The 24,005-nt window shown below is 36.4% G+C and overlaps 1 protein-coding gene across 1 annotated transcript in view; it reads right to left on the reverse strand.

The window, feature by feature from the left end:
• Window positions 1–24,005, reverse strand: part of PSPC1 (paraspeckle component 1) — a 61,250-nt gene that overhangs the window by 26,135 nt on the left and 11,110 nt on the right. The window contains exons 3-5 of the mRNA XM_019749595.2: window positions 16,726–16,821; window positions 12,828–13,024; window positions 6,296–6,380 (exon numbers count right to left, since the gene is read on the reverse strand). Of these exons, the coding sequence (XP_019605154.1) occupies window positions 6,296–6,380; window positions 12,828–13,024; window positions 16,726–16,821 (378 nt within the window). The remainder of the gene's footprint in view (window positions 1–6,295; window positions 6,381–12,827; window positions 13,025–16,725; window positions 16,822–24,005) is intronic.

Below are 24,005 nucleotides of genomic sequence, written 5' to 3' on the forward strand. Positions count from 1 at the left end.
GAAAATCCTGGATCTATCACTGCCATAGCGGAGTTCTTCAAGACACTCAGAACCTATCCCTATGTAAGCCACTATAAAGAACCACACTGCCTAGACAAAAATTCTATTACATTATGTATAGAAGGAAGTCTTAACAAAACTTGTCACCCCCATTTCGTCAACCCACTGAGGAAATCCCCTGGAGCAGGTGTCAGCCTACCACCTGATTTTGTCAATTAAGTTTTATAGAACAATCATTTACTTACTGTCTATGGCTACCTTTGGGCTAGAGCAGTGCTGAATAGTTGAGACGAAGATCATTATGACCTCCAAAGCCTAAAATATTTACTACCTAGCCCTTTATCAGAAAAAAATTTGTCAGCCTCTGTCGTAGATGTATATATTAAGAAAATCAAATTATATGTATGTGCAGATTACTAATAAATCAGTAATTAGTTATATTATTAGGAGGGGAAAACTATAAAATAATATTGAATACACTCACATTATATTGGCATTTAAATCAAACTAAAACAATGCTCTCCACCCAAAAACAAAAAAGTAATTTAAATAGCGAAGATTATATAATGTTGACATCCCGTCAGTAGGTTTAATTTTCCAGGTTACTCTTACAAGCATCCTTCTACTGTAACACTCAAAATTCAAGATATTACTTGTTGTTTCTTGTACAACACTCCCCTTAAATACAAGTCCATGAACTAAAAGAAATGGTGATGTCTCCTACAGCCAGAAGAAATAACTGGCTATTAGGACTTTATGTCAGATCCCTGCAAGTAACAAGACAATGTTCCTATGGAAATTCAAGCAAAATCTGGACGATTTTGAGAATTCCTCTCTACATTCCCAACATATATATCTACTCAAATTAAATATTTAAGTAAACTGGTCCACTGATTTCTTGGACTTTAACACACTCATAAATTTTACTGTTAAGAAAATACTTTCATATTCATACACTGCTGACAATGTACATAAGTACAGGTAAAAATTCCCTTACTCAAAAATTCTTAAGGCCACATGTGTTTTGAAATTGAGTTTTCCCAATTTTAAGAAGGGTCAATATATTATTAGTACATCCCCAATGGGATCTGAGGCGGGACCCAATAATCAATCACATTAATATTTCCACAGTAAGATGAACATTCACATTCTGTGGAAATAAAGGTTTGACATGATGACAACATAATGGCAGGTCAGGTGTTGTCAACAAATAGGCTCAAATGATACATAAAAAAGCTTTCATTTTCAAACATTTTGGTCTTTGGAATTGCAACAAGGACCTTGTTGAGGGCCAATTTGTAGTACATAAGATAATTTTCAATGTTCAAGTCCATTTCCTGCAAACTAAATAGAAATAACTACACAAGTGTGCAAGGATATCTGTATACATAGATATATATTGTGACAAAAGGTAAAAGGTTGAAGAAATGATTATAAATGGGGGACAATTATGGTTCCCTGGTGCCAAGGAACACAATGCAACAGCTATAAAAAAGACAAGCAAGAATGTCTAAGGTACAGTTCCAGAAAAAAGGCAAGCACAAGAATGGTACTCCTATTACTGCTTTTAAAAATAATTTGTGTGAGTACAGAAGAGGGTATGAAAAAGTTTGCATCACAGTGGCAATAATCTGCGGAACAGCTTTACCCTTTTATTAAAATTTTATACACGTATGTATGTGTATTTTGTAACACGCACTACTGTAACATTTTTAAAGAAAATTCAAATAAAGTATTTTAAACAAAATTTACAATGCACTTCTCCCACTGTTAAAGCAATTTTTTTTTCTGGTAAAATGTGAAGATAGATTTACAAATCAGGAGGAACAAATGTAGTAAAAGGGTAACATCACTTCAAACATTTTCTATTTTCCTTTCCTTTCCTTTGCCCACAAATTCCAAATTTTCTTCTTTATTTTGAACTAAGTCATGGTTATACCACACTGACAATTTCATAATTTAAATTTAAAGACAGCATACAGGAACATTCCCTATTGTACATATTTGCTTTTCAGTTTTTCTATTCCACAAGATGCTTTAATGATCATCTTTAGATTTATCTTTAAAGTCTCTTCAGGTCAAGGATAACTTTCTACGTTATATTCACAAATGGGATTAGTACCATGTTTCCCCAAAAATAAGACCTAGCTAGACAATCAGCTCTAATGTGTCTTTCGGAGCAAAAATTAATATAAGACCCGGTCTCATATTATAGTAAAATAAGACCAGGTCTTATATTAATTTTTGCTCCGAAAGACACATTAGAGCTGATTGTCCGCTAGGTCTTACTTTCGGGGAAACATGGTAAGTAAAGAAGTGTGACACATTTTAACACCCTTCATGCTACACTTAATTGGAAAGTGGTAAAAACCTCCAATTCACAATGTATTTTAACTTGAAGCCCACTAACTGCTCTCAGGTCTTCTATCTTTTTGTAGGACTTTGAAAACCTAAAGGCTCTAAGCACTAAGCTCCCACCTGACTCACGAGAAATATCTTGTTCAGCATTCTGCCCTCCACACCCTTCCCAGTGCTCTGCCCACCGCAGGCTCTTAATGTCAAATGACATAAAAGGGGCAAGGATGGGGTGATGGATAGGTGAGTGAGTAGGAGGGTGGTCAGAGAAGGAAGGAAGGAATAAATGAACAACTAAGTGGTCGAGTCACAGCTTGAACCAGCTCATCGAACTCCTTGTCCTGGCGTTCCTTCTTCACTGCCACAGCCTCCGAAGAATAAAATGGCCCATGAAAAACTAATTTATTTGTAGCACTGAAAGGAAAACCACACACTTATATACTACAAATAAATTACTTAATTTCTCTCAAAATACACTTTCTTAAGCCAGTTTTTTCAATGCTCCAACTAAGGTAAAACAAAAAGGCAAAGTCCAGTCTGGCTTGTAAACAACTAAACCTGTCTTATGCAGTAGCAGCCTCAGTCAGATAAATCTCTTCAGTTTAACTGCTGTAGTTTTCTTTATTTGCTTTGTGTTGCAAGTATTAATAATATGAAATTAAGTTTCCTGACACAACAATTTTTCCCTTTCTTGAAACATGCTGCAAAAACTACTCAATTGTAAGATAACTTGTTCACATTTCTTAAATCAAGATTCTTACAGTAATTTCAAAAGAAACTCCCCAGCCACCAGGCACAGGGTAAGAATTATAACTGTATCTGCTAGAATATAACCAAGCATAGAGGTTACTCATGAAATTATCACCTAAGTGTTGAGATATTTTTACTATTAGTACAGTTACCTGAATTTCAAATTAAATCTGATATACCCCTGCATATAAAGGTCAATGAAAAATTACCCAGAATACTTACCACATAAAGCAACTTCCTGTGAGACTAGGTAACCTATTAAAAATTCCAATAAGTATGCCATACTATTTTTGTGGACTTCACTTGCTTGTAAATAATCTGATCATTCCAATTAATGTCTGCCTCCCTCCTATATGACTGTAAGTTCCACAGTGGCAGAACTTTTACCTTTTGTTCCCCATTGTATCCCCAATACCTAAGATACTTTTCTTGTTTTTCCTTCTTTTAAATTAATTTAAAATTTACAGAAAAGCTGCAAAAATAGTAGTTTCTATATATCCCTCAGGCAGCATCCCCTAATTTTAACATGTTGCGTAACTATGGTACAATTATGAAAACCAAGAATTAACACTGGTATAATATCAGTTAAACTACAGATCTTATTCAAATTTCACCAGTTTCCTCACTAATGTCCATCTGTTCCAGGACCTTATCCAGAATCCCACATGGCATTTAATTACTTCCTCTTAGTTTCCTTAGTTTCCAGTGTGTTAACAGTTGTTTTTCTTGACTTTACTATTTTTCCATTTGTGCCTAATACAGATTGGAGACTATGCAAATCCTGTTTCTCAAATTTTGGCACAACAACTTTAGCACCCATCAGTAGACAATTGTCTGCAACAATTATCACTGTAGTGTTTGCGCGTTGGTGATTCTCTCTCATCCCTTCCACATTTATTCATTGGAATTCTACTATAAGGATGGGCTGCCCAATATCCATTTGTTTCTTTATTCATTCATTCAATTATTTACCTCTATCAGTATGGACTCATGGAAATTTATCTTAGATTAAAATCCAGTACTATCATTTTTTATTTTGTTGTTAAAATTGCTCCAACTTTGGTATTTTGGAGCTCCTTCAGCTGGGCCCTTATGTCCTTTTAACATATCCCGTCCTTTTTTGAATACATTCTTACTGTCTCGTACAAGATATTTATTCTTTTTTCAGTCCTGGAATTAACGTGGTTTCTTTTGCTAGGGAATGGTGTTTCTAAACAAAAACCTGGGCACTACAGATGTGCACCACGCTTCTAGGGGCAGAGAGCTATAAAATGTATGTATATATGAACCCACACATATACACACGTGTCTATTTCTAAATCTGTCTAAATTAAATGTCACAGTTCATACTGACACCACAGTTCATTCAACACCACAGAAGTCATTTTAATTTTAACCTTTCTCTTTTCTTTCTTTCTCCAACAATGAGAAACCAGGGTCTTACTACTGAGATTCACTAATTTGTTCACATAAAAAAGTGTGTGTGTGTGTATATACACACACACACACACACACACACACACACACACACACACACACATATATAAAATTCTCAATAAAGACCTGATCAAAGAGAAAACAAAAGCATATACACAAAGTAGTTTCAGAATTCCTAACCCAGATTTCTGAGAAAAAAATTTACTAACTAGATTACAGAATTTATATATTATTCTTTTTGTTACTGTCCTATAGTATCCAGTTAAGATACTACCTTCCAAAGTTATTTAGGCTCCTTATTTTCTTCCCCATATGCTTTCAGTGTGATGTTATCCATTTATAATAAAGTTAGGTACATTTGTTAAGCTTGTACCCTGCTTTGGGTTCTTCCGTATTGTTTGGTTTTAAATATTTTTTTCAGTACACAAAGGGTGGGGTACTAATTTTAAAAGCCCAGCTGTCAAGCATAAATGTAAGAGGACAAAGCTGGTTATAGAAAAGAGTATTATGTCACAAGACTGAAGGTTTCCTCTTCTTAGTAAAAATAGGAGAGACTCAAACATATTTACATAAAAAAGGAGAGAAGCAACAAGAAAGCCACTGAAAAAAGGTCCCTCGTGTAAGGAGTTCATGCAGGGAGGTGCATATACAACAGTGAATCTGAGACTTTAGGATGCATCGGAATCAGCTGAGGGTTTGTTAAAGCTCCACCCCCTACAGTTTCTGGGGTTAGGTTTGAGACTCTCAGACAGTTCCCAGGTTAGAACACTGATTCCTGTACAAATGCCGTAATTTGAGAAATAGGTTAGACTAAAAGACAGAAACACATATACACTGGCAAACCAGGTACAAAGTTGGAAAAACTCAATTAAAATACAAGGAATACTACCTATCCCCAGACTGCGAAGACACTTCACACTCATTGACATTTTTTTGCTGTCTTAATTTTTTATTTCCCATGAGCATCTTACCGCCTAGCGCAAGCACTTACTACTTTTATAGCACTTTCGAAAGCAAAATTTTAAGTCTGCTTTAATCTATCATAGTTTTGTTTATAATATTTCCTAATTATTGTTTATTATGTTTTAGTATTAACTATTACGTTTTTGACACTTATAAAAGCAACATTTATCTCATTCTATATCACAATTAAATATTGCAGGTACAAAGAAAGCTGTTAATTTTTCTTTACACATCTTGGTTCAACCATTCTCCCAAATTTCCTTATTTAACCTAACAGATTTTAAGTTGAACCATCTTGAAATCATCTTTAAACCATCCATCTATTATGTACTCAAGTTAAATGCTCAAACCCTTTTTACCATAGATTCCATTTTCAGAAACCTTTTTTAAACAAATTATCAGAAGCACAAATATGCATAAAGGCCTTCGTAGTAGTGATAGACACAAGAAAAAAATTAGAACTAAGAGAAATTCAAATACATCCATCTCGGGAAAAATGGTCCAGTAAATCATAGTGCCTTTTACAATAAATTACACACAATAAAACCTAAGCTCCTTATGTTAAGTTTACAATGTATGTATGCAAAGTCCATTACCAGCTAAAAAAAATCGTAAGAATAACAAAGAATTATGCTAGTTTGTGAAGTAATTCCCATATTCAAACTGGACCTTTTTTTTTGTATTTTCCCGTTTGTCCAACTTGTTTATAACAGGCAGAGTGGTGTGTTAGTAATAAATAACACATGAGAACTACGAGTGCTCACATATGTTACAATGATGTTCTTTTTACCTCAGTTGTATTTGCTTCCGTTTTTGCAGCTCTTGGTTTCTGAGTTCTTCCAAGCGCCTGAGTTCTTCCTGACGCCTCATTAAATCTATAAAATATTGATTGCATATTAATATTTTTAGCTTCTCTTTGTGTTTTTATATAGATAAGCATACAGATTCTGTATTACTGGCAATATATTTAGTAACTTATTCATATTCATGCACCTAGCTTCTCTTTTGTCTACTTATCATCTGATACTGAAAGATTATAAGCTGCGTGATTAATCAAATTAACATCCTTTCTGGGTCTATTTCTTCATTTGTACGAAGAGAATAATAAAACTTATCCTTTTGTTCCGAAATCAAAATATGTACTAATTTTTTTTTTAACATAGGGCCTAGAACATACTAAAAACAGAATAAACAGTAGCTATATTTTCACTTACATCCTTTTATACAAATGAGAATTTTTCCAGCAGCAAGTGCAAAACCCAAAAAGACATCTTGGGAGACATCAAAGGGCACATAAGAACGAGACCAGACAAACAGTAGGAGTGGTGAGGTAGGACACTGCATACTGCCCAAAGAACCTCTCTCCCAACACAATCAGCATAAATGACTCACTGTGTGACCAACAATGAGAGCTACACAACTATCGCAATAATTAACTTTAGCAAGAGAAACCTCTAAGGCCAACAATATATAATCTACTTATATTACTAAGAGGAAATTCTTCAATTAGCCAAAGTATAAAAAATGTCTTACTATCATTAATTGTCCAAGAAAGTCAATTCAGTATATCCTGTAACAATTTTACCAATTTTGTAGGTTAGCTGCTCTTAACAGAGACTAGCCATATATATAATTATAAATGTAAAAATATGTATTAAATTTCTTCCATGAAAATTAATGAAAAAAGAACAAGAATTCTTTTTTTCTGACAACTGGATCTTCTTCTTTTAATAAGCTGTACCAATTGAGAAAGCTGCTTTAACCTCTCAGATATTTCCTTACCTGTAACACTGGTATAATAATTAGCTCAAAGGATCGGACAACCAAATCATCAGGTAAGAACTTTTCTGAAACTAAATAGGCGCACTATCAACTTAAAACAAAACTACCATTTTACATTCACTAAATTATTTTTTAAGTTGTTAGTATCCAAAGTTCCTGAAAGCTCATTAAAGTGTATATATCTGTACAATGCCATAACAATATCCTTTGGGGGGAAATTGCCAAAAATATATATAACTAGGTATGTTTTTATCCTTTGATACAATAAACCACATTCATAGGAATTTGTTTTAAAGATATAATCCAAAGGTATCCATAGATATGAAGCACTTACTAGACCTAACAACATTTTTAAATGCTTACCTAACAAATTTAATAAAACAAAAAAAATTTATCTATACTATAATTTCAATATATATCATAAATATAGGTACACATCAAAAGGGAACAGAGGGGGATATAGACAAATTTAAAGTTTGATTTACTAGACTGTAAGAAAGTGTTTTCTCAATTTAACAACCTTCAAATTATGAAAACTGAATGTATGCTGTGATCTAACAAGTCAACTTTCTAGAAATACAAAAATCGAACCTACAGATTGAAAACACATTAGTCTCAAGGAAAGGTTGAAATATCATGATATACAACAAGATATTATCTTGAATACAGAACGGACAGATGGAAAGATGTAATAAAGCAAGTACGATAAAACGTTAACAGAATCTAAGTAGTGAACACCTTAAAATTCTTTCAAGTATTTTGTTTAAAATTTCTCGTAACAAAATGTTGGGGGGAAAACATATCCTGGTTAAGTTACTAGATTTTTAAAAGAAAAAAATTCCTATGAAGCCTGGTAAAAGAATCAAGTCACTTACATGGGGGGGAGGGGAACCAGGCTTACTTCAGACTGTTCAGAATGTTAACAGGAACATTCAACACTGGGAGACAATGAAACATGCTATCAAGTACTTCAGAAAGGAATGGGGGATGGGGGGAATCCGTGAATGTTTACCATTCAAGCACCAGTTTCAAGTACAAGGATCAGAGAGTATTTTAGAACATGTTAAGAAGTCCAGGACTGTTGTTTCTATTAATACTTCTTAAAGAAGCCATGAAGATAAACATCAGATAATCAAGTGATAAGAAGAAAAATCATGACTCAACCTATTTAAAATAAGGTTAAGATTTAAACACATGAAGATTATGGTTAAAGAAAATGAAAAGAGAACATTGAGGAGCTAGCTGCACCCCCATTGTTCACTGCAGAATTATTCATACTAGCCAAGATATGGAAGCAACCTAAGTGTTCGTGTCAAGGGAAGAATGGATCAAGAAGATACGGTGTTTGTTAATATCCAATGGGGTGTGCATACATACACACACCTGTGTGCACACATATACAGAGTGGACATACAAAAAGATACACATGCACATACACAATGGAATATTCAGCCATGAGAAACACATGTTCGTTAGCAAATTTTTCTAAGTGTTGCTATCCTGTCGTTTGAGACAACATGGATGGACCTTGCAGGCATTATGCTCAGTGAAATAAGTCAGAAAGAGAAAAAAAACAAACACACAAAAAAATTTAAATTCACAGAAACAAGAAGAAAAGTGGTTATAGGGGGTTGGGAAAGTGGGAGAAATAGGGAGAAGGTAGTAAAAGGGTACAAACTTTCAGTTTTAAGATGAGTAAGGTCTGGGGATCTATGTATAATATAACCTGGTGAATATAGTTGATAACACTATTGTAACTGACAGTTGCTTTAGAGAAAACTTAAATGTTCTCACCAAAATAAAGCCAGCTTTAATACTTAAAAAAAAAAAAATTAAGTCAGTGTCGTACATCCAGACAAATCAGAAACAAATACATAAAAGTTGAGGTGAAAAGAGAAAGGAGGAGCAGCTGAATATGTCTATTTCCTTGTATTTTCTTTGGTAATCAGGAATCAAAAGATATTGTTTAAAGGAAATATACTTCTATTACTTATCAGTAGAAAGGCATACATAAAGAATGATAATATAGTCAAGAAAAATCCAGTGGTGGAACAGTGGAGAGTAACAGCAAAATGAAAGGCAGAGTTAATATTATCCATTCAGAGTTATAGTATTACAATTACAAAAGTAACACAAAAATAACCATGAAGGAAATTCAGGAACTGCCTAATATACTTCAGATCAAAAACAGAAAGAACAGGAAAAACATAACCTGTAATAAGTGTAAAGGGACCTGGATATAGAAATGACATCAGTCAAGTATAAATGAAGCAATTATTAAAAGGTACTGGTGTGTCCAATAAAAATCAACATATAAAAATTTGCTAAGATATATACATAAATATTCATTGCAGCATTATTTTATCTAACAAACTAGAAAGAGAACTAGATACCAACCAGTAAAGGAGGAACTAAGTTAATTACAGCCACTTAAGAGAATATTGTGCAGCTATTTAAAAGATGAGGCAGACTTTTATTTATGTACTTGTGGAAAAAGTAAAATAGCAAGGTGCAGAAAAAGAAAAACAGGGCTTTTTTGTTATAAATAAATACAAATCTACCCCGGACACGCATGATATTTTTTCATTAAAGGACACAAAAGAAACAAAATACAGAACAAACAGTGATTCCCAAAGAAAGCAGAGGCGGGACAGGAGAAATCCCGGACACGCAAGATTTTTTTTTTCATTAAAGGACACAAAAGAAACAAAATACAGAACAAACAGTGATTTCCAAACAAAGCAGAGGCGGGACAGGGGTGAGGGACCTTTTCTGTACCGCTTGAGTTTTCTACTTTCATGGTAGGTCAACTTGAGAGCCCTTCATTTCTGCAGAGCCACAAGACTAAGAATAACTCAAGTCCCTCCCCCACTTGAACACACCTTCACAAATGATGGGTGAAATACATAATTGCAGAACAAAAAAGAAAATTTTAAAATTTTTATTGAACACTGAAATGAATCTATCACCTGCAGACCTTTTGAAATAAATACAAGATGTACTTCAGCAGAAGTAAACCCAGAAGCAATGTGCTTTTCTAATATTGTAAAATGAAGTATTGTTAACAGGGATTATAAACACACCAAAAAAAACCCAAAAAATTACTCTGCTTTGCATGTCGAAATGCCCTTGGGGTAAGGCAGTTTCTGAGCGCTCACAGAGCTCTGAGGCCTAAAGAGATGCTCTGTCATAGTATATCTTCAGTACCTCAGACAGTGTCTCCTACAACTAACAGTAAATCTGTGCTGAAGCAATGACTGTTATAATACTACTGTCTGTCAGTAGCAGCAATATATGTGAATGCTTTCACTTCTAATCAATGTTATTTCCTAACCATCCCATGAATGTAGATAATGGGGAAACCAAGTGGCAAAGTGCCTGGCAGGCAATGAGCAGAGAACAATTCACACTGGACAGAAGCGCAAGAGCAATCATGGGGCCCAGGAAACTGAAGTGTTTTAAATGTCCCAATTGGTTCTGGTTTTAAAGCCACAAAACCACCAGACTGGATAAACTTGAAGCTCTCTCTTCCAGCTCTAAGCAGCCACTGATTCTTGACTCTCATCGACAACAATTTTCAAATTTTCTGCGAGACTCTTTAAAAATACTACACGGTATGAATGATTTCAGTTTTATTAGAAGAGTAAACTTATAGAACTGCTAGGTTTAGGATCCAAATAAACCAAAAATATATGACTAGTTTCTACTGTTTGTTGAATTGGATTTTGTTTTGTAACTCCCTATATGACATCAGCAGTTATTCAGTGACTTCATCATAATTGCTCAATAAACATTTACTGAACAGAGGGGGGGGGGGGGGAACGAGATTTTGTTCTAAAGGAAGTAAGAATCTACCAAAAGGATTTAGAGATTGAATGATGATCAAATTTTTATCTTTCAAAGAAATACTGGCTCTCATATAAAGAATGGCTTAGAGGAAGATGGCAGGAAGTCCAATAAGAAAGCTACTGCAGAAATCCAGACAGGCATTTGTGGTGCCTTGACGTCTGGGGCAGCCAAGAGAAGGTAGATCAACATTTACTGAAAGGCTTTATTAGGAAAACTAAAACAAAATATTTAAGAGCAAAATAATAGAAAAAAATTAGGTGCTTAATTTAAGAAATACAAAACTAGGGGCGACCAGATGACTCAGTTGGTTAGAGCATGAGCTCGCAACGAGGTTGCTGGTTCAATTCCCACATGGGATGGAGGGCTGCGCCCCCGCAACGAAGATTGAAAACGGCAACTGGACTTGGAGCTGAAGCTGTGCCCTCAACTAGACTGAAGGAGCTGATGGGCGCTGGAGAAACACACTGTTCCCCAATATTCCCCAATAAAAAAAAAATTTTAATTAAAAAAAAGAAAAAAAGCACAAAACTAGTAAACTATATAAATGTCTATAACCACTAGGTTGTACACCTGAAACTAATATGAAATAATACTGAATGTCAGCTGTAACTTAAAATTTTTCAAAAGAGGGGGGAAGGTAAAGAGGAATAAGAGGTCCTAATTTCCAGGTATAAAACAAGTCATGGGTGTACTGTACAGCATGGGGAATATAGTCAGTAATATTGTGATAGGGTGGGACTGTGTCACATGGCTGCTGGACTTACGGTGATCACTTCCTTAGGTTTATAGTTGTTGATCACTTCTTTAGGTTTATGGATGCTGAATAACTATGGTGTACACCTGAAACTAATATAATATTTTATGTTAGCTATATTTTAATAAAAATCTTTAAAAATACAAAACAAATTTTTAAAAAGAAATACTAAACTATTACAGATAGTGGGGAAAAATGAGTGATAGGAAGAACTAGGAAAAATTATTTGGAGAATTAAAGAACAGAAAAAAAGGAGAAATAATAAAGATAGGAATAAAAAAAAAAAACCTAGAAAGAAGGGACAAGAAATGAGCTTCTGATATATATTTAAACATCTTGTCATGTTATTAGGTATTTGCTCAGTAAATATGAGAGTAAACTATTACCCTCTATGACTACTCTTAGAAATTCAGTTAGCGCAGTCTCAAATGTTTAACATGTTCTTGCCAATTACTAAGAAATTAGTCTCCCCAAATCCCCATATCCACCAGCACACATGAATCTTTTTTTTTATCTCTGTCAAAGAATATCCGTTTGTAACCTGACATGTAATAATAATCTTAAACAGCCAGCATTTGTCCTAATTCTTTCCACCGAAGAAAATCTTGATATGAGACTTTATGCCCTAACTACCTAGCAAGAATTACCCACCGTGCTTCTCTTTTTTTGCAAGCAGAATCATGTATTTGCTACTGGCAAAATTTAAAAACATTAATTACCTCCAACAACACTACTAATGTAGGTAAAAATTGATTTTAAATACTTCTTTTAAAGGAAGTTCTCTCAGAAAAGGGAGGTTTTTTGTTTCTAATGCGCTGAGTTCCAACTGTCTCTCTAGACTCCTAACTGGCTACTTAAACAATAATAGGTGCCAATAAGAAATATAAATGAACATCAAGAAAAAAATCGGAACATCTACATGAAAACCCATTTTTACCTTGCCTCATTAGCATTAACTGGTGTTCATGCCTGGCTGCTTCCATTTCTGCCTCCAGTTTCTCTTTGGCTTCTCTGATGTTTCTATCAACCTGCTCACGCTGCTGCTTTTCCATTTCGTCAAGAGCCTTCCATCGAGATGCATACTCAAATTCAAATGTCCCAGGCTGAGCAAAACGTGGTGGCTGCTCTCTTTCCCTAAGTTTACATTTTAAAAGATATAGAAATATATGTTTAAAAGGTAAAACAACAAAGCTAACAAGAACTACCATTTACTGAGCACTTGCAATGTTCATGGCACTGCGTCAGGCAAGTACTCTACACAAACTGCCTCATGGCAATACTGTAATGCAGGTTTTAACAAGCCTGAGTTTGAAAAATGGCCCAAGGATGCCCAACTTAGAAGTAATGAAGCCAGGCTTCGAACCCAAGCAATCAGATGCTATAACCTATACTCCCCTAATTATCATCTCCAAAAAGGCTTTTCTGGTATTCATTCAGCAAACAATTTCACATACGGCAGTCTTCAACATATGAATTAAATGTGCCCTAAGCTAATTGTCTGGAATCAGATTTTTTTTTTTTCTCACAGTAACTTTTAGGGATAGGAGTAAAAGGAGATAGAGTTTATTAAATGCTATGTGCCAGACTAATTGGCTAGGCCAAAAACTAAAGGACTTAAAAAAATTAATAAAAATTAAAAAATAAAGGCCTAATTTACTACAGTTGTAGTTATTTGTTCAATACTTGTTTCTCTTGCTAGACTGTAAACTTGGTAGGGATATGTAATATCTGTTAACTGCTGTACCTCAAGTACCTAGACAGTACCTGGCACAATGTATAATTGAATATTTCTTGAATAAATGAAAAAATCATGAGCAAATGACCAAATTTTTTTTTAAAAATAAAGACCTACGAATATACCCGAAATTGAAAGAAATTCTTCAATTAATTACAATTGCCTATCATAGCTTCTACTAACAAGTACTGATAACACTAACCCCACTCCACCAATAAAAGTATAGATGCCTTGCATTCATAAATTTAACTTTTATTTCGGGTTGGGGAGGGGAAGGTTAATGCATGGGACAAATATGGGAGATAAACAAAACGCTGTCAGCCAGAGGGAAGATGTCCTTTTATCAAGAAAGAGCTTCAAGTATCTCCAGAGTCATTTAAGGAAATTCACAAAGTTAACCATGATCTAGACAGTCTATCCCTAAAAAAGACTTTGATTTTGTTCTTTTTTAAGCACTGACTGGGAAAGGGAAAGGAATGGGGGGAATCCACCACCCACTAATTTTTCTGGAAGAATTATTAGGCAGTCATTCCTACTTCAGACATTGACTACAAAAATAAATATTAACAATTCTTCTTTTTCCGCCAAGGAAAACACTTTAAAACAATATGGATTTGGGGAGTTAGAAATGAATTTGAAAAAAAAAAAGAAAGAAATGAATTTAAATTGTGGTTCTTATGCTTTGTGTACATTTCCTTCTGAGCATAACTCTTTAGTATTATAGCAAAATTGAGACTATAATGGTATCTTACAAGGTTTGCTGGGATAATTAAACAAATTAATCATTCTATAAACAAATATTGTCTATACATTCCATTTCTTGTAACACCCTTATAATTCCAGTTCTCTACTAAAACCAAAAATATACAATGGTACGTCAGTTTTCGAATGTCTCCGTTGACGGACATTTTGGTTTACGAATGCCATAAATTTTATGGCATCATCAGATAACAAAATTCACGCTAAATGTGCAGTTTTGGGGGTTGATTTTAAAGGTCTGGAACGGATTGATCCATTTTACATTCTATGGGGAAACTGTGCCTCGGTTTTTGAATGTTTCAGAACTCAACGGTCTTCCAGAACGGATTATGTCCGAAAATCGACATACCACTGTACTCTATTTCACATTTGTAATGATTAGCTATAACCAGAAAAAAGGGTCAAGAGAATAGGAAATCAGCCTTTGAAAAATAGCACAATAAGAGAGATTAAAATGGTTATGAAACACAACTGATTATTACTGATACTTCTTCCCTGTACTAATTTCCTCCCTCATTTTCAGGACGCGCTCTGCTGTTTGCCCACTACCAAAATGACTGCTGTCTTTGCCTCATTCCTCCTGATCTTCCTAACCTCTATGAAACTGGAGTATTCCATGGTTCACCCCTCTGACACAGTTTTCTATCACATGAGGTAAGTCTAGCCCGGACAGCTCACCTAAAATCAGATGAAACTCCAAATACTGACTTGACATCTACACCTGGATATTCAGAAGCCTAACCCTGTCCAAAACAGGTTTCCTGATCTTCCTTTCCAATCTGCAACTCCTACAGGATTCTCCCAATCAGTCTCCAGCAACTTCCATACTTCCAGTTACTTAGGCTAAAAACCGTGTAATCAATCTTTTAACTTTCTCCCACATGCCCATAATCCATCTGCAAAATCCCAAGTCTATTTTCAAACTGCACCCATAACCTGACCATTTCTCAGCATCACCACTGTGACTACTACTCCATGTCAACAGGCTCCTAAACTTATCTCCCCAATTCCACCCTTAGCGCTTTATCATCTACTTTAAAACAGCCAGAAAGCTCCTGTTAAGCTTAAGTCACAACTCTGCTTCTTCCTTTTTCATCAAATGCAAAAAGCAAAGTCAGCTCAACAGCCTTCAATGCCTAACATCCTGCACTCCCCACAATGCGCCCTATCTCTGTCACCCCTGCTACTCCCCGTCACTCGTCACTCACGAGCTCCAGCTGACCTGGTACTGTGACTGGAATGTGCAGGAGAGTCCTCCTCCCTCAGGGCCTTGACAGTTCCTATTTCCTCTGCTGAGATCACTGTCCTCTACTCCATCCCCTTCTGGCAGCTACATGGCTAGCTTTGTCCTCCTACTTCATGCTGTTAATCAAATGTCACCCTCTCAGGCAGGCTTTTCTAACCCTCTGTATAAAACAGCCACACTCCACTGGTTGCTTTCCCCCATCTTTTCACATGTTTTATTGTTTAGCCACCTTCCCAACCCCATAGCATGAATTTCTAGTCAATTTTGTTTCACTGATGCATCTCCAGAACCAGACACACAGCAAGCACTCCTATTTGTCATTTGAAACAACTACGTAAAAGGAAAAAACATTCAACTGCACTAAAATCAAACAATGCTAATTAAAAAACTATGCATAAAATACCATTTTGCACACAGACTACCAAACCTTAAAATCACAACATCCTCTTCTTTGTCAGGATGAAGAAAAATACTTTTATCCGTACACTAATGAGTATTAATTGGTATTATTATTTCTGGAGAACTATTTACCAGTATGAACCAACTTTAAATATGCATGATCTGTGATCTAAGCCTTTACACCTCACTTTAGTGTTTGTTTATTTTTAAATAGTACTTCTCACTACTTCATATGTTTTAAAATCTGTGGTTCGTTAGTTTTTTTATATCTCCACCACCAGAAATGTAAGCATCACGAGGGCAGAAAGAATTCAAAGTTGCGCTGGTAGCACCTAGAACAGTGCCAGGCACAAAGGCATTCCAACATTTGTTGAATTCATGCCTACAAATGTTACATGTTTTTATATCCTCCACCTTACCTCCCAAAAAAGTCTCCTTTGAATCTATACCTGAAGTATACTAATTAAATACATCTAGATTTGATTGTTTCTCTGGCATAAACATTACTGACAGTCTCCTCCTACCTACCCACCCCTGCTGTACTTACAAAAGTAGAGACTTTTCTAAGTTAATGTTTTAGCCATGTAGACCAGGCCAATTAACAGAACACCTTATAATCCAACAATACCTGAAAACAAATGTAATAAATACCCTCGATAGCACATATCTAAAATATCTTTATCGATAAAATCTTACTTATGATATTGTTGGGTTTTCTGCATTAGCTTCTCTGGCAAGCCATCTTCATCATCAAACTGCTCCATAGGCTCTACAATGACTGGACGTGGGGTCCTGGAGAGGTGAAGAGCATTAATAAGAATTAATATAGTGTCTAGAATTATTATCCTCCTAGAAATATTTTGTAATTCCAAGATACATATTTGGAAAATGTCTCTCAAGAAAAATGTCTCAGAAGTGATCATAAATACTCACACAATCTGTCCATAACTATCTGCTGCACCAGACACAGGTGAACATCAAAGCCGACAAAGATGAATGCTTGTTTTTAGAGCATAGAGTCCAAGACACAGAAAAGTAAACCAATAACTATGAACCTGTGCAACCTCTGCAGTAACGTCTACAAAGTACAATGAAAAAGAAGAGCACCTAACTCATGTTTTATGTATGTGGTGTTGCATTCCCATGTTCCACACTTCAATCTCCCAACTCCATCCACCTCCCAGCCTCTCTGTGGCTAACCAGTGTTCTTCGGTAAAGTCTTTCTAAAGTCTAAAATCAGACCTAAAAGATACCAATCAAGCAAAAGGGAAGGAGGAGGGGGAGTCGTAAGACACAACATATTCAAGGAGGAAGTTGAAGGAAGAGGGAGACAAGAGTGGAAGATGAAAGATATGACTTGGAAACCCTCCTTCTTTACTATCTTCCTAAGCAAAATAGGAAGAAGGGAGAAGTCAATGGGGAAAGACAAAAAAGGAGAATAAGTGGAGTGGATGATATACTGATATTACATTTTTCCTTGCTATCTGTCTCTCATCATACAAGCAATAGTAAAACCTATTTACACTGCATTCTGAACAGAGATGCTTCAGAGAGAAACAGGTCACTGTTAACCTTTGAAATGTTAACAGAAGAGCTAGAGGAAGTGAAGGGGCTTTCTGGATGCCAAAAGCATCCCTTTACAAATAAATAAAGATCCAGAGATTAACAGAGACTGTAAATCCTAAAATACAAGGAAAGGAAAGATACAAAATGATTATTTAAAAACAATTCCTGGGCTACTGGAGACATTTTAGAGGGAGAATTAAAAGCAGATATTGGGGGCCGGCCCGGTGGTTAGAGCTCCGTGCTCCTAACTCCGAAGGCTGCCAGTTCAATTCCCACATGGGCCAGTGGGCTCTCAACCACAAGGTTGCCAGTTCAATTCCTCGAGTCCCGCGAGGGATGGTGGGCTCTGCCCCCTGCAACTAAGATTGAACACGGCACCTTGAGCTGAGCTGCCTCCCGGATGGCTCAGTTGTTGGTTGGAGTGCATCCTCTCAACCACAAGGTTGCCGGTTCGACTCCCACAAGGGATGGTGGGCTGTGCCCCCTGCAACTAGCAACGGCAACTGGACCTGGAGCTGAGCTGCGCCCTCCACAACTAAGACTGAAAGGACAACTTGACTTAGAAAAAAGAAGTCCTGGAAGTACACACTGTTCCCCAATAAAGTCCTGTTCCCCATCCCCAATAAAATCTTTAAAAAAAAAAGCAGATATCAAATATTTTGGGGTGATGGAGACAATGAAATTATAGAAACCTCATATAAATTGAGTGGCAACCCAAATGAAAAGGGATTTCTAGGCCCCAATTTCCAGGATGAGACCTCATACCCAACATGTAGGAAGAGAAACATAATGAAGAATGCGTAAATACAACATCAAAGAGTACAGGCACCCAAATGAGGTATGAGAAAGCTGAATGGTCCTGAGCCCATCCAACCGACAGGAGCATGTGGTACTTCTAAGAGGACCTAAAGGGGCCCAGGGACAAAATGAAGAATATGCTCCACTTAGCCACTGGAAGCCATAGCAGGACCACAAACATCAGAAAACTACTAGGGCCAAATAAGAACACCACCTGAGCAGAGACCAACAAAGACAGAAACTTCAATATCACGTGGACACCACCACTCAAGAGAAAAATCAAAAAAGGAAACTCAAGAAGGAAAATGTACTAAGATCACTTGTCACTCAGAACATGACAATTATTTGGAATTGACAAGACTGATTTGATGAGTTCAGGAAATAGTGAACAAAATTAGAGAACACAAGGACTACTATACTATCAATGTCAAATGTCATTAACTACAAAATTGCAATTTTCAACATATGAATATGGCCGATTAGACACTTTTATACATCAGGGGGCTGGGGGGAGTACAGCCCTCTGGGAGACAACTTGACCAATACATACAAATGTTATACATTTACGCCTTATTCCTGCAATTCCATTTCCAAAGTGATAAGTGAGGAAAGATCAGTCACAACTACACTCACATTACATAATACAAAGGAAAAAAGAAGTGTGGTATACAGGGATGTCCTTAAGGGACTGTCTTTTTATTTATTGAGACTGTATACGCTAAAATGTGAACATTTATGTTTTCATTGTATGGGTCACTCCCTGTAGACGCTCCCTTTGTCCATTATCTCACCCACCTTGTTTATTTCACTTCAATCTTTAGGTGTTAAGTTTTTTTACAAACCTAAGTAACTTAAATTTATAGGTGTAATTACTAAATTTACTTTTTTTACAAATGTAGGTAAATATTACATAGAAAAAAATAGATCAAAAAGAAATAAATCCAAGTGATCAACCATAATGTTAAATCTGGAGTTACTATCATCTGTGGGTTTTTTTACCTCCTTGACTTGCCCCTGAATTATTAGTTTTGTTGTAAAATTGATAAATGTTACATTGCAGAAAAATTTAAACGACATAGTAAATTGCATAGAAGTTCTGTGAAATCCCATCACTGGAGAGAACCTCTAATCAAGTTTCATGAACATCTCTTCAGATTTTCCTTTCTGCTAGGTATAATTTTCTGTAGAATCACGTATATGTGCTTTCTTTAGAAATCTTGTATGACAATATAAAATGGTACCATTACAGATGTAGGCATGTACCATACCAATTCGTGTACATTTAAGGTTTCCATGTTTTTTCTGTAATGATACATTATATGATGAACATATATGTGTGATTGATCTTTCCTCACTTTTTCAAGTATCTCTTTAGAACTGTGAGAATAGTAGTAAAAAAATGGTGACTTGAAAGATGATGCAACATTTTGCGCATGCAATTAAAAAAAAGGATTACATAACAAAAATTTGTTTCACTACTAAATCATTGTTGCAGACATACACTCTTTTGTGGGGGTTTTTACATTTGTCTTTTTTTTTGGGGGGGGGAAGGGGAACAGGACTTTATTGGGGAACAGTGTGCACTTCCAGGACTTTTCTCCAAGTCAAGTTGTTGTCCTTTCAATCTTAGTTGTGGAGGGTTCTGTTCAGCTTCAAGTTGTTCTTTCAGTCTTAGTTGTGGAGGGCACAGCTCAGCTCCAGGTCCAGTTGCCGTTGCTAGTTGCAGGGGACACAGCCCACCATCCCTTGCGGGAGTCGAACCGGCAACCTAGTGGTTGAGAGGACACGCTCCAACCGAGCCATCTGGGAGCTCAGCGGCAGCTCAGCTCCAGGTGCCGTGTTCAATTTTAGTTGCAGGGGGCGCTGCCCACCATCCCTTGCGGGAGTCGAGGAATTGAACTGGCAACCTTGTGGTTGAGAGCCCACTGGCCCATGTGGGAATCGAACTGGCAGCCTTCGGAGTTAGGAGCACGGAACTCTAACCGCCTGAGCCACCAGGCCGGCCCCCATTTGTCTTTTTTTAACATATTTGATAATTAAAGAGTAAAGATAAAATAATTCCTAGGATGATGAAAGGTTTTAAGATGGAGAAAAAATAGAAAATCACTAGAACCTGACAATGTTACCTCCGACTTATAAAATGACTCTATGGAGCCACATGGCAATTTTAAGAAAATAAAAGGGCCGGCCGGTGGCTCAAGTGGTTGGAGCACCGTGCTCCTAACACCGAGGTCGTCAGTACAAGTCCCACATGGGCCAGTGAGCTGCTCCCTCTACACCTAAGATTGTGAACAGCTCTCCCTGGAGCTGGGATGCCAGCAGCAGACAGAAGTTAGCGTGAGCTGCTGTGTGTTGCCGTGGGCTGCCGTGTGCCGCCATGAATGGCCGGTGGCCAGAGTGAATGGCCGCAGCAGGCAAGAGCTGCCATGAGCTGCTGTGAGCGGCCAACCAACCACTGGCGACCGGCTGCCTCAGCGGGGAAGCGCAAGGCTCATAATACCAGCATGGGCCAGGGAGCTGTGTCCTACACAACTAGACTGAGAAACAACGCTTGAACAGGAGTGGAGGGGGGAGGCGGAAGAAAGGGGGCGGGGGAGGGAAATGAGTTTATTCTATTTTTAAAATTTTCTTTTTGTTCTTTTGTTCTTTTGACAACCTCTAGAAGTAAGTACTAAAATATCAGTCCTTACAAATTAGGACTGCTCAAAAAAGAAAGTAAAAACCTAAAATTGGACCCGATTGATACTAATAATATACCAAAGGTATATATCCACCACTAGCCGGTATGTCTAGAAAACTCTTATGTTTCCAATATATAAACAAAGAAATATTACATTGTTTTCATTAAATGTTTTTTCTGAATCTAAAAGTAACCCTGTTTAATGGAAAGGTATATGATGAAGCAAATAAAACGTTGGAAAATGTACAGTTAAGCATGAGTATAAAATAGGAAAAGTATAAAAAATTATTAATGGAACAATCACTTGTGTGCAGAAAAGAGTTACCAAAGCAAGCCTGAAATTGCTATTCCATCACCCTAACTGATAAGGCTGGTTTTCTGTGCCAAAACTGTCCAATTGGTTTATGTTGAGCATAAATCTTCTAAGTTTGTTTCTTTCTGGGAATCTGAAATTTTAGTATTTGCCAGATATAAGGGAACTCACAAAACTGACACTCCACCCTCTACCTCCACCCCTACACTCTTAGGGTCAGTTAAAGTTCCCCTAGTAGTTTTAACACTTCGTTGTGTTATCTTAACTAACTGCTGGAGGATTTAAGACAGTCCCTCAACAGAAAGGACTTAGAAGCTTACACCTAGTTTCACCCCAGACTTCACCCCACGTACATTTTTCCTTTGCTGATTTTGATCTGTATTCCTTCACTGTAATAAATGTTGGTCGTTAGGCTATATATTGAGGCCTGAGTCCTTCTAGTGAACCACTAAACCCAGAGATGGTCTTGGAGATCCCCAAGATACACTTGTGAGCACATTATAATCAAATATAATAACTTCTGCTAACATATTCACATTTTTATTTCCAGTCTTTTTTCTAATCAGTTTACTAACACAAATTTGGATCACAGTATACATTCTAGTTTTATGTCCTTTTCTCTTTTTATTTGCTAAATGAATGTTTTACTTATAGGAGAAAAAAGTTTTAGAGCAGTTGTTAGATATATGTGCATAGCTAAATGCTCTGCCATAAATGAAATGTGGAGTTCATAATTTTAGTTTTGTTTGTATTTATTGATACAATTCACATACCATAAAATTCACCCCTTTAAAGTGTACAGTTCAATGGTTTTTAGTATGTGCAACCATCACCACAATCTAATCCCAGACATTTTCATCAACCCAAAAAGAAACCACAAACTCATTAGCCATCAACTCCCCATCCCTTTTCCCCTGAGTCTCTGACAACTACTAATCACTATGGAATATACTACCTTTAAAACAATTCTTCGCATGAATGTTGCATTTCCGGTGTCATGAAAAATTCTTACCAAAATAACTATGTACTAATCTACTGTAAGCACAATCTACTTGACCAGTTCTTTATTAAGAAATTTAATTTGTCCAATATTTTATTAGAAAGTGATAAACCATACATAAAGTGATACACCAAACCTTTGAGTCAAGACATTTATTTAAAATAAACTCTATTGTATTAGTGAGACAAAAGAACCTTAAAGTTTTTACACCCAGTACCTAAAACCCTTCCAGAAACAAAATGACCAATTTCCATTAGCACCATTAATTACAAAAACACTCATGTGATTTCACTTTTATTCACTGGGTATTTTTAAATCTTTACCAATAGATTAAAAAGACAAAAGTTTTAGTGTGTCTTTCTTTAATTACTAATAAGAAGTGATTTAAATTTCTAGCAGTCAATCTTAAAAATCATCACCAAAGCCACAAAGTCTCTCTCCTGAGTCAAAAGAAAGCACAGAAACGTAACAGAATTGGAAGAGAACTGGTATAAAAATAATAATAAATTCTTTTGCTCTTGAAAAGAAAAAAAAGGGGGCAGATAATTAGCAAATAGAGTAATGCTACAATAACAAAGATCTGAACCACATCAATCGTTGTAACAGAAAAGAGATTACTCCTCACACAATGCAAGTCAAGAGTTTTCTTCTAAGTTAAAGGCTATACAATTCAGCTTGCACTCTGAATCCTTGACTTTCTAATAAGATTAGGTTACCGGGCCGGCCCGGTGGCTCAGGTGGTTAGAGCTCTGTGCTCCTAACCGAAGACTGCCGGTTCGATTCCCACATGGGCCAGTGGGCTCTCAACCACAAGGTTGTCAGTTCAATTCCTCGAGTCCCACAAGGGATGGTGGGCTCTGCTCCCTGCAACTAAGATTGAACACGGCACCTTGAGCTGAGCTGCCTCCCGGATGGCTCAGTTGGTTGGGGCGTGTCCTCTCAACCACAGGTTGCCCTTTCGACTCCCGCAAGGGATGGTGGGCTATGCCCCCTGCAACTAGCAACAGCAACTGGACCTGGAGCTGAGCTGCGCCCTCCACAACTAAGACTGAAAGGACAACAACTTGAAGCTGAACAGCACCCTCCACAACTAAGATTGAAAGAACAACAACTTAACTTGGGGAAAAAAAAAAAAGTCCTGGAAGTACACACTGTTCCCCAATGAAGTCCTGTTCCCCTTCTCCAATAAAAAAATCTTTAAAAAAAAAGAAAGATTAGGTTACCAATGTTCAATTATTTTAAAAAGAAAACATTTAAACTTTTTCCAAAGAAATTCTGGAAAAAATTTGCCCCATAAAAATCTATACCCAGGGAACAAAGAGTGACGAAACATTTATGTATTATAGTGTTTGTCACAAGGTCAGCTATTAAAACAAAAAAGGGAAACAATCTAATGTCTAATAATTGAATGTCTGATGTCCACTAAAGGAATAGTTAAGTCTGACAGTTATAATGAAATACTATGCAGCATTTTTCATGGGGAAAAAAAACACAAAAAACTCACAACATACCAACAAGAAACACTTTATAAAAAGAGGATGCTTACTAGCAAGAAATTCTTGGGTGTATCATAAATAAATAAATCCCAAAAGTGTAAAACAGGTGGTGATGTAAAGGAG

This window comes from Rhinolophus sinicus, linkage group LG04 (assembly GCF_036562045.2).
Source record: "Rhinolophus sinicus isolate RSC01 linkage group LG04, ASM3656204v1, whole genome shotgun sequence".
NCBI lineage: Eukaryota > Metazoa > Chordata > Mammalia > Chiroptera > Rhinolophidae > Rhinolophus > Rhinolophus sinicus.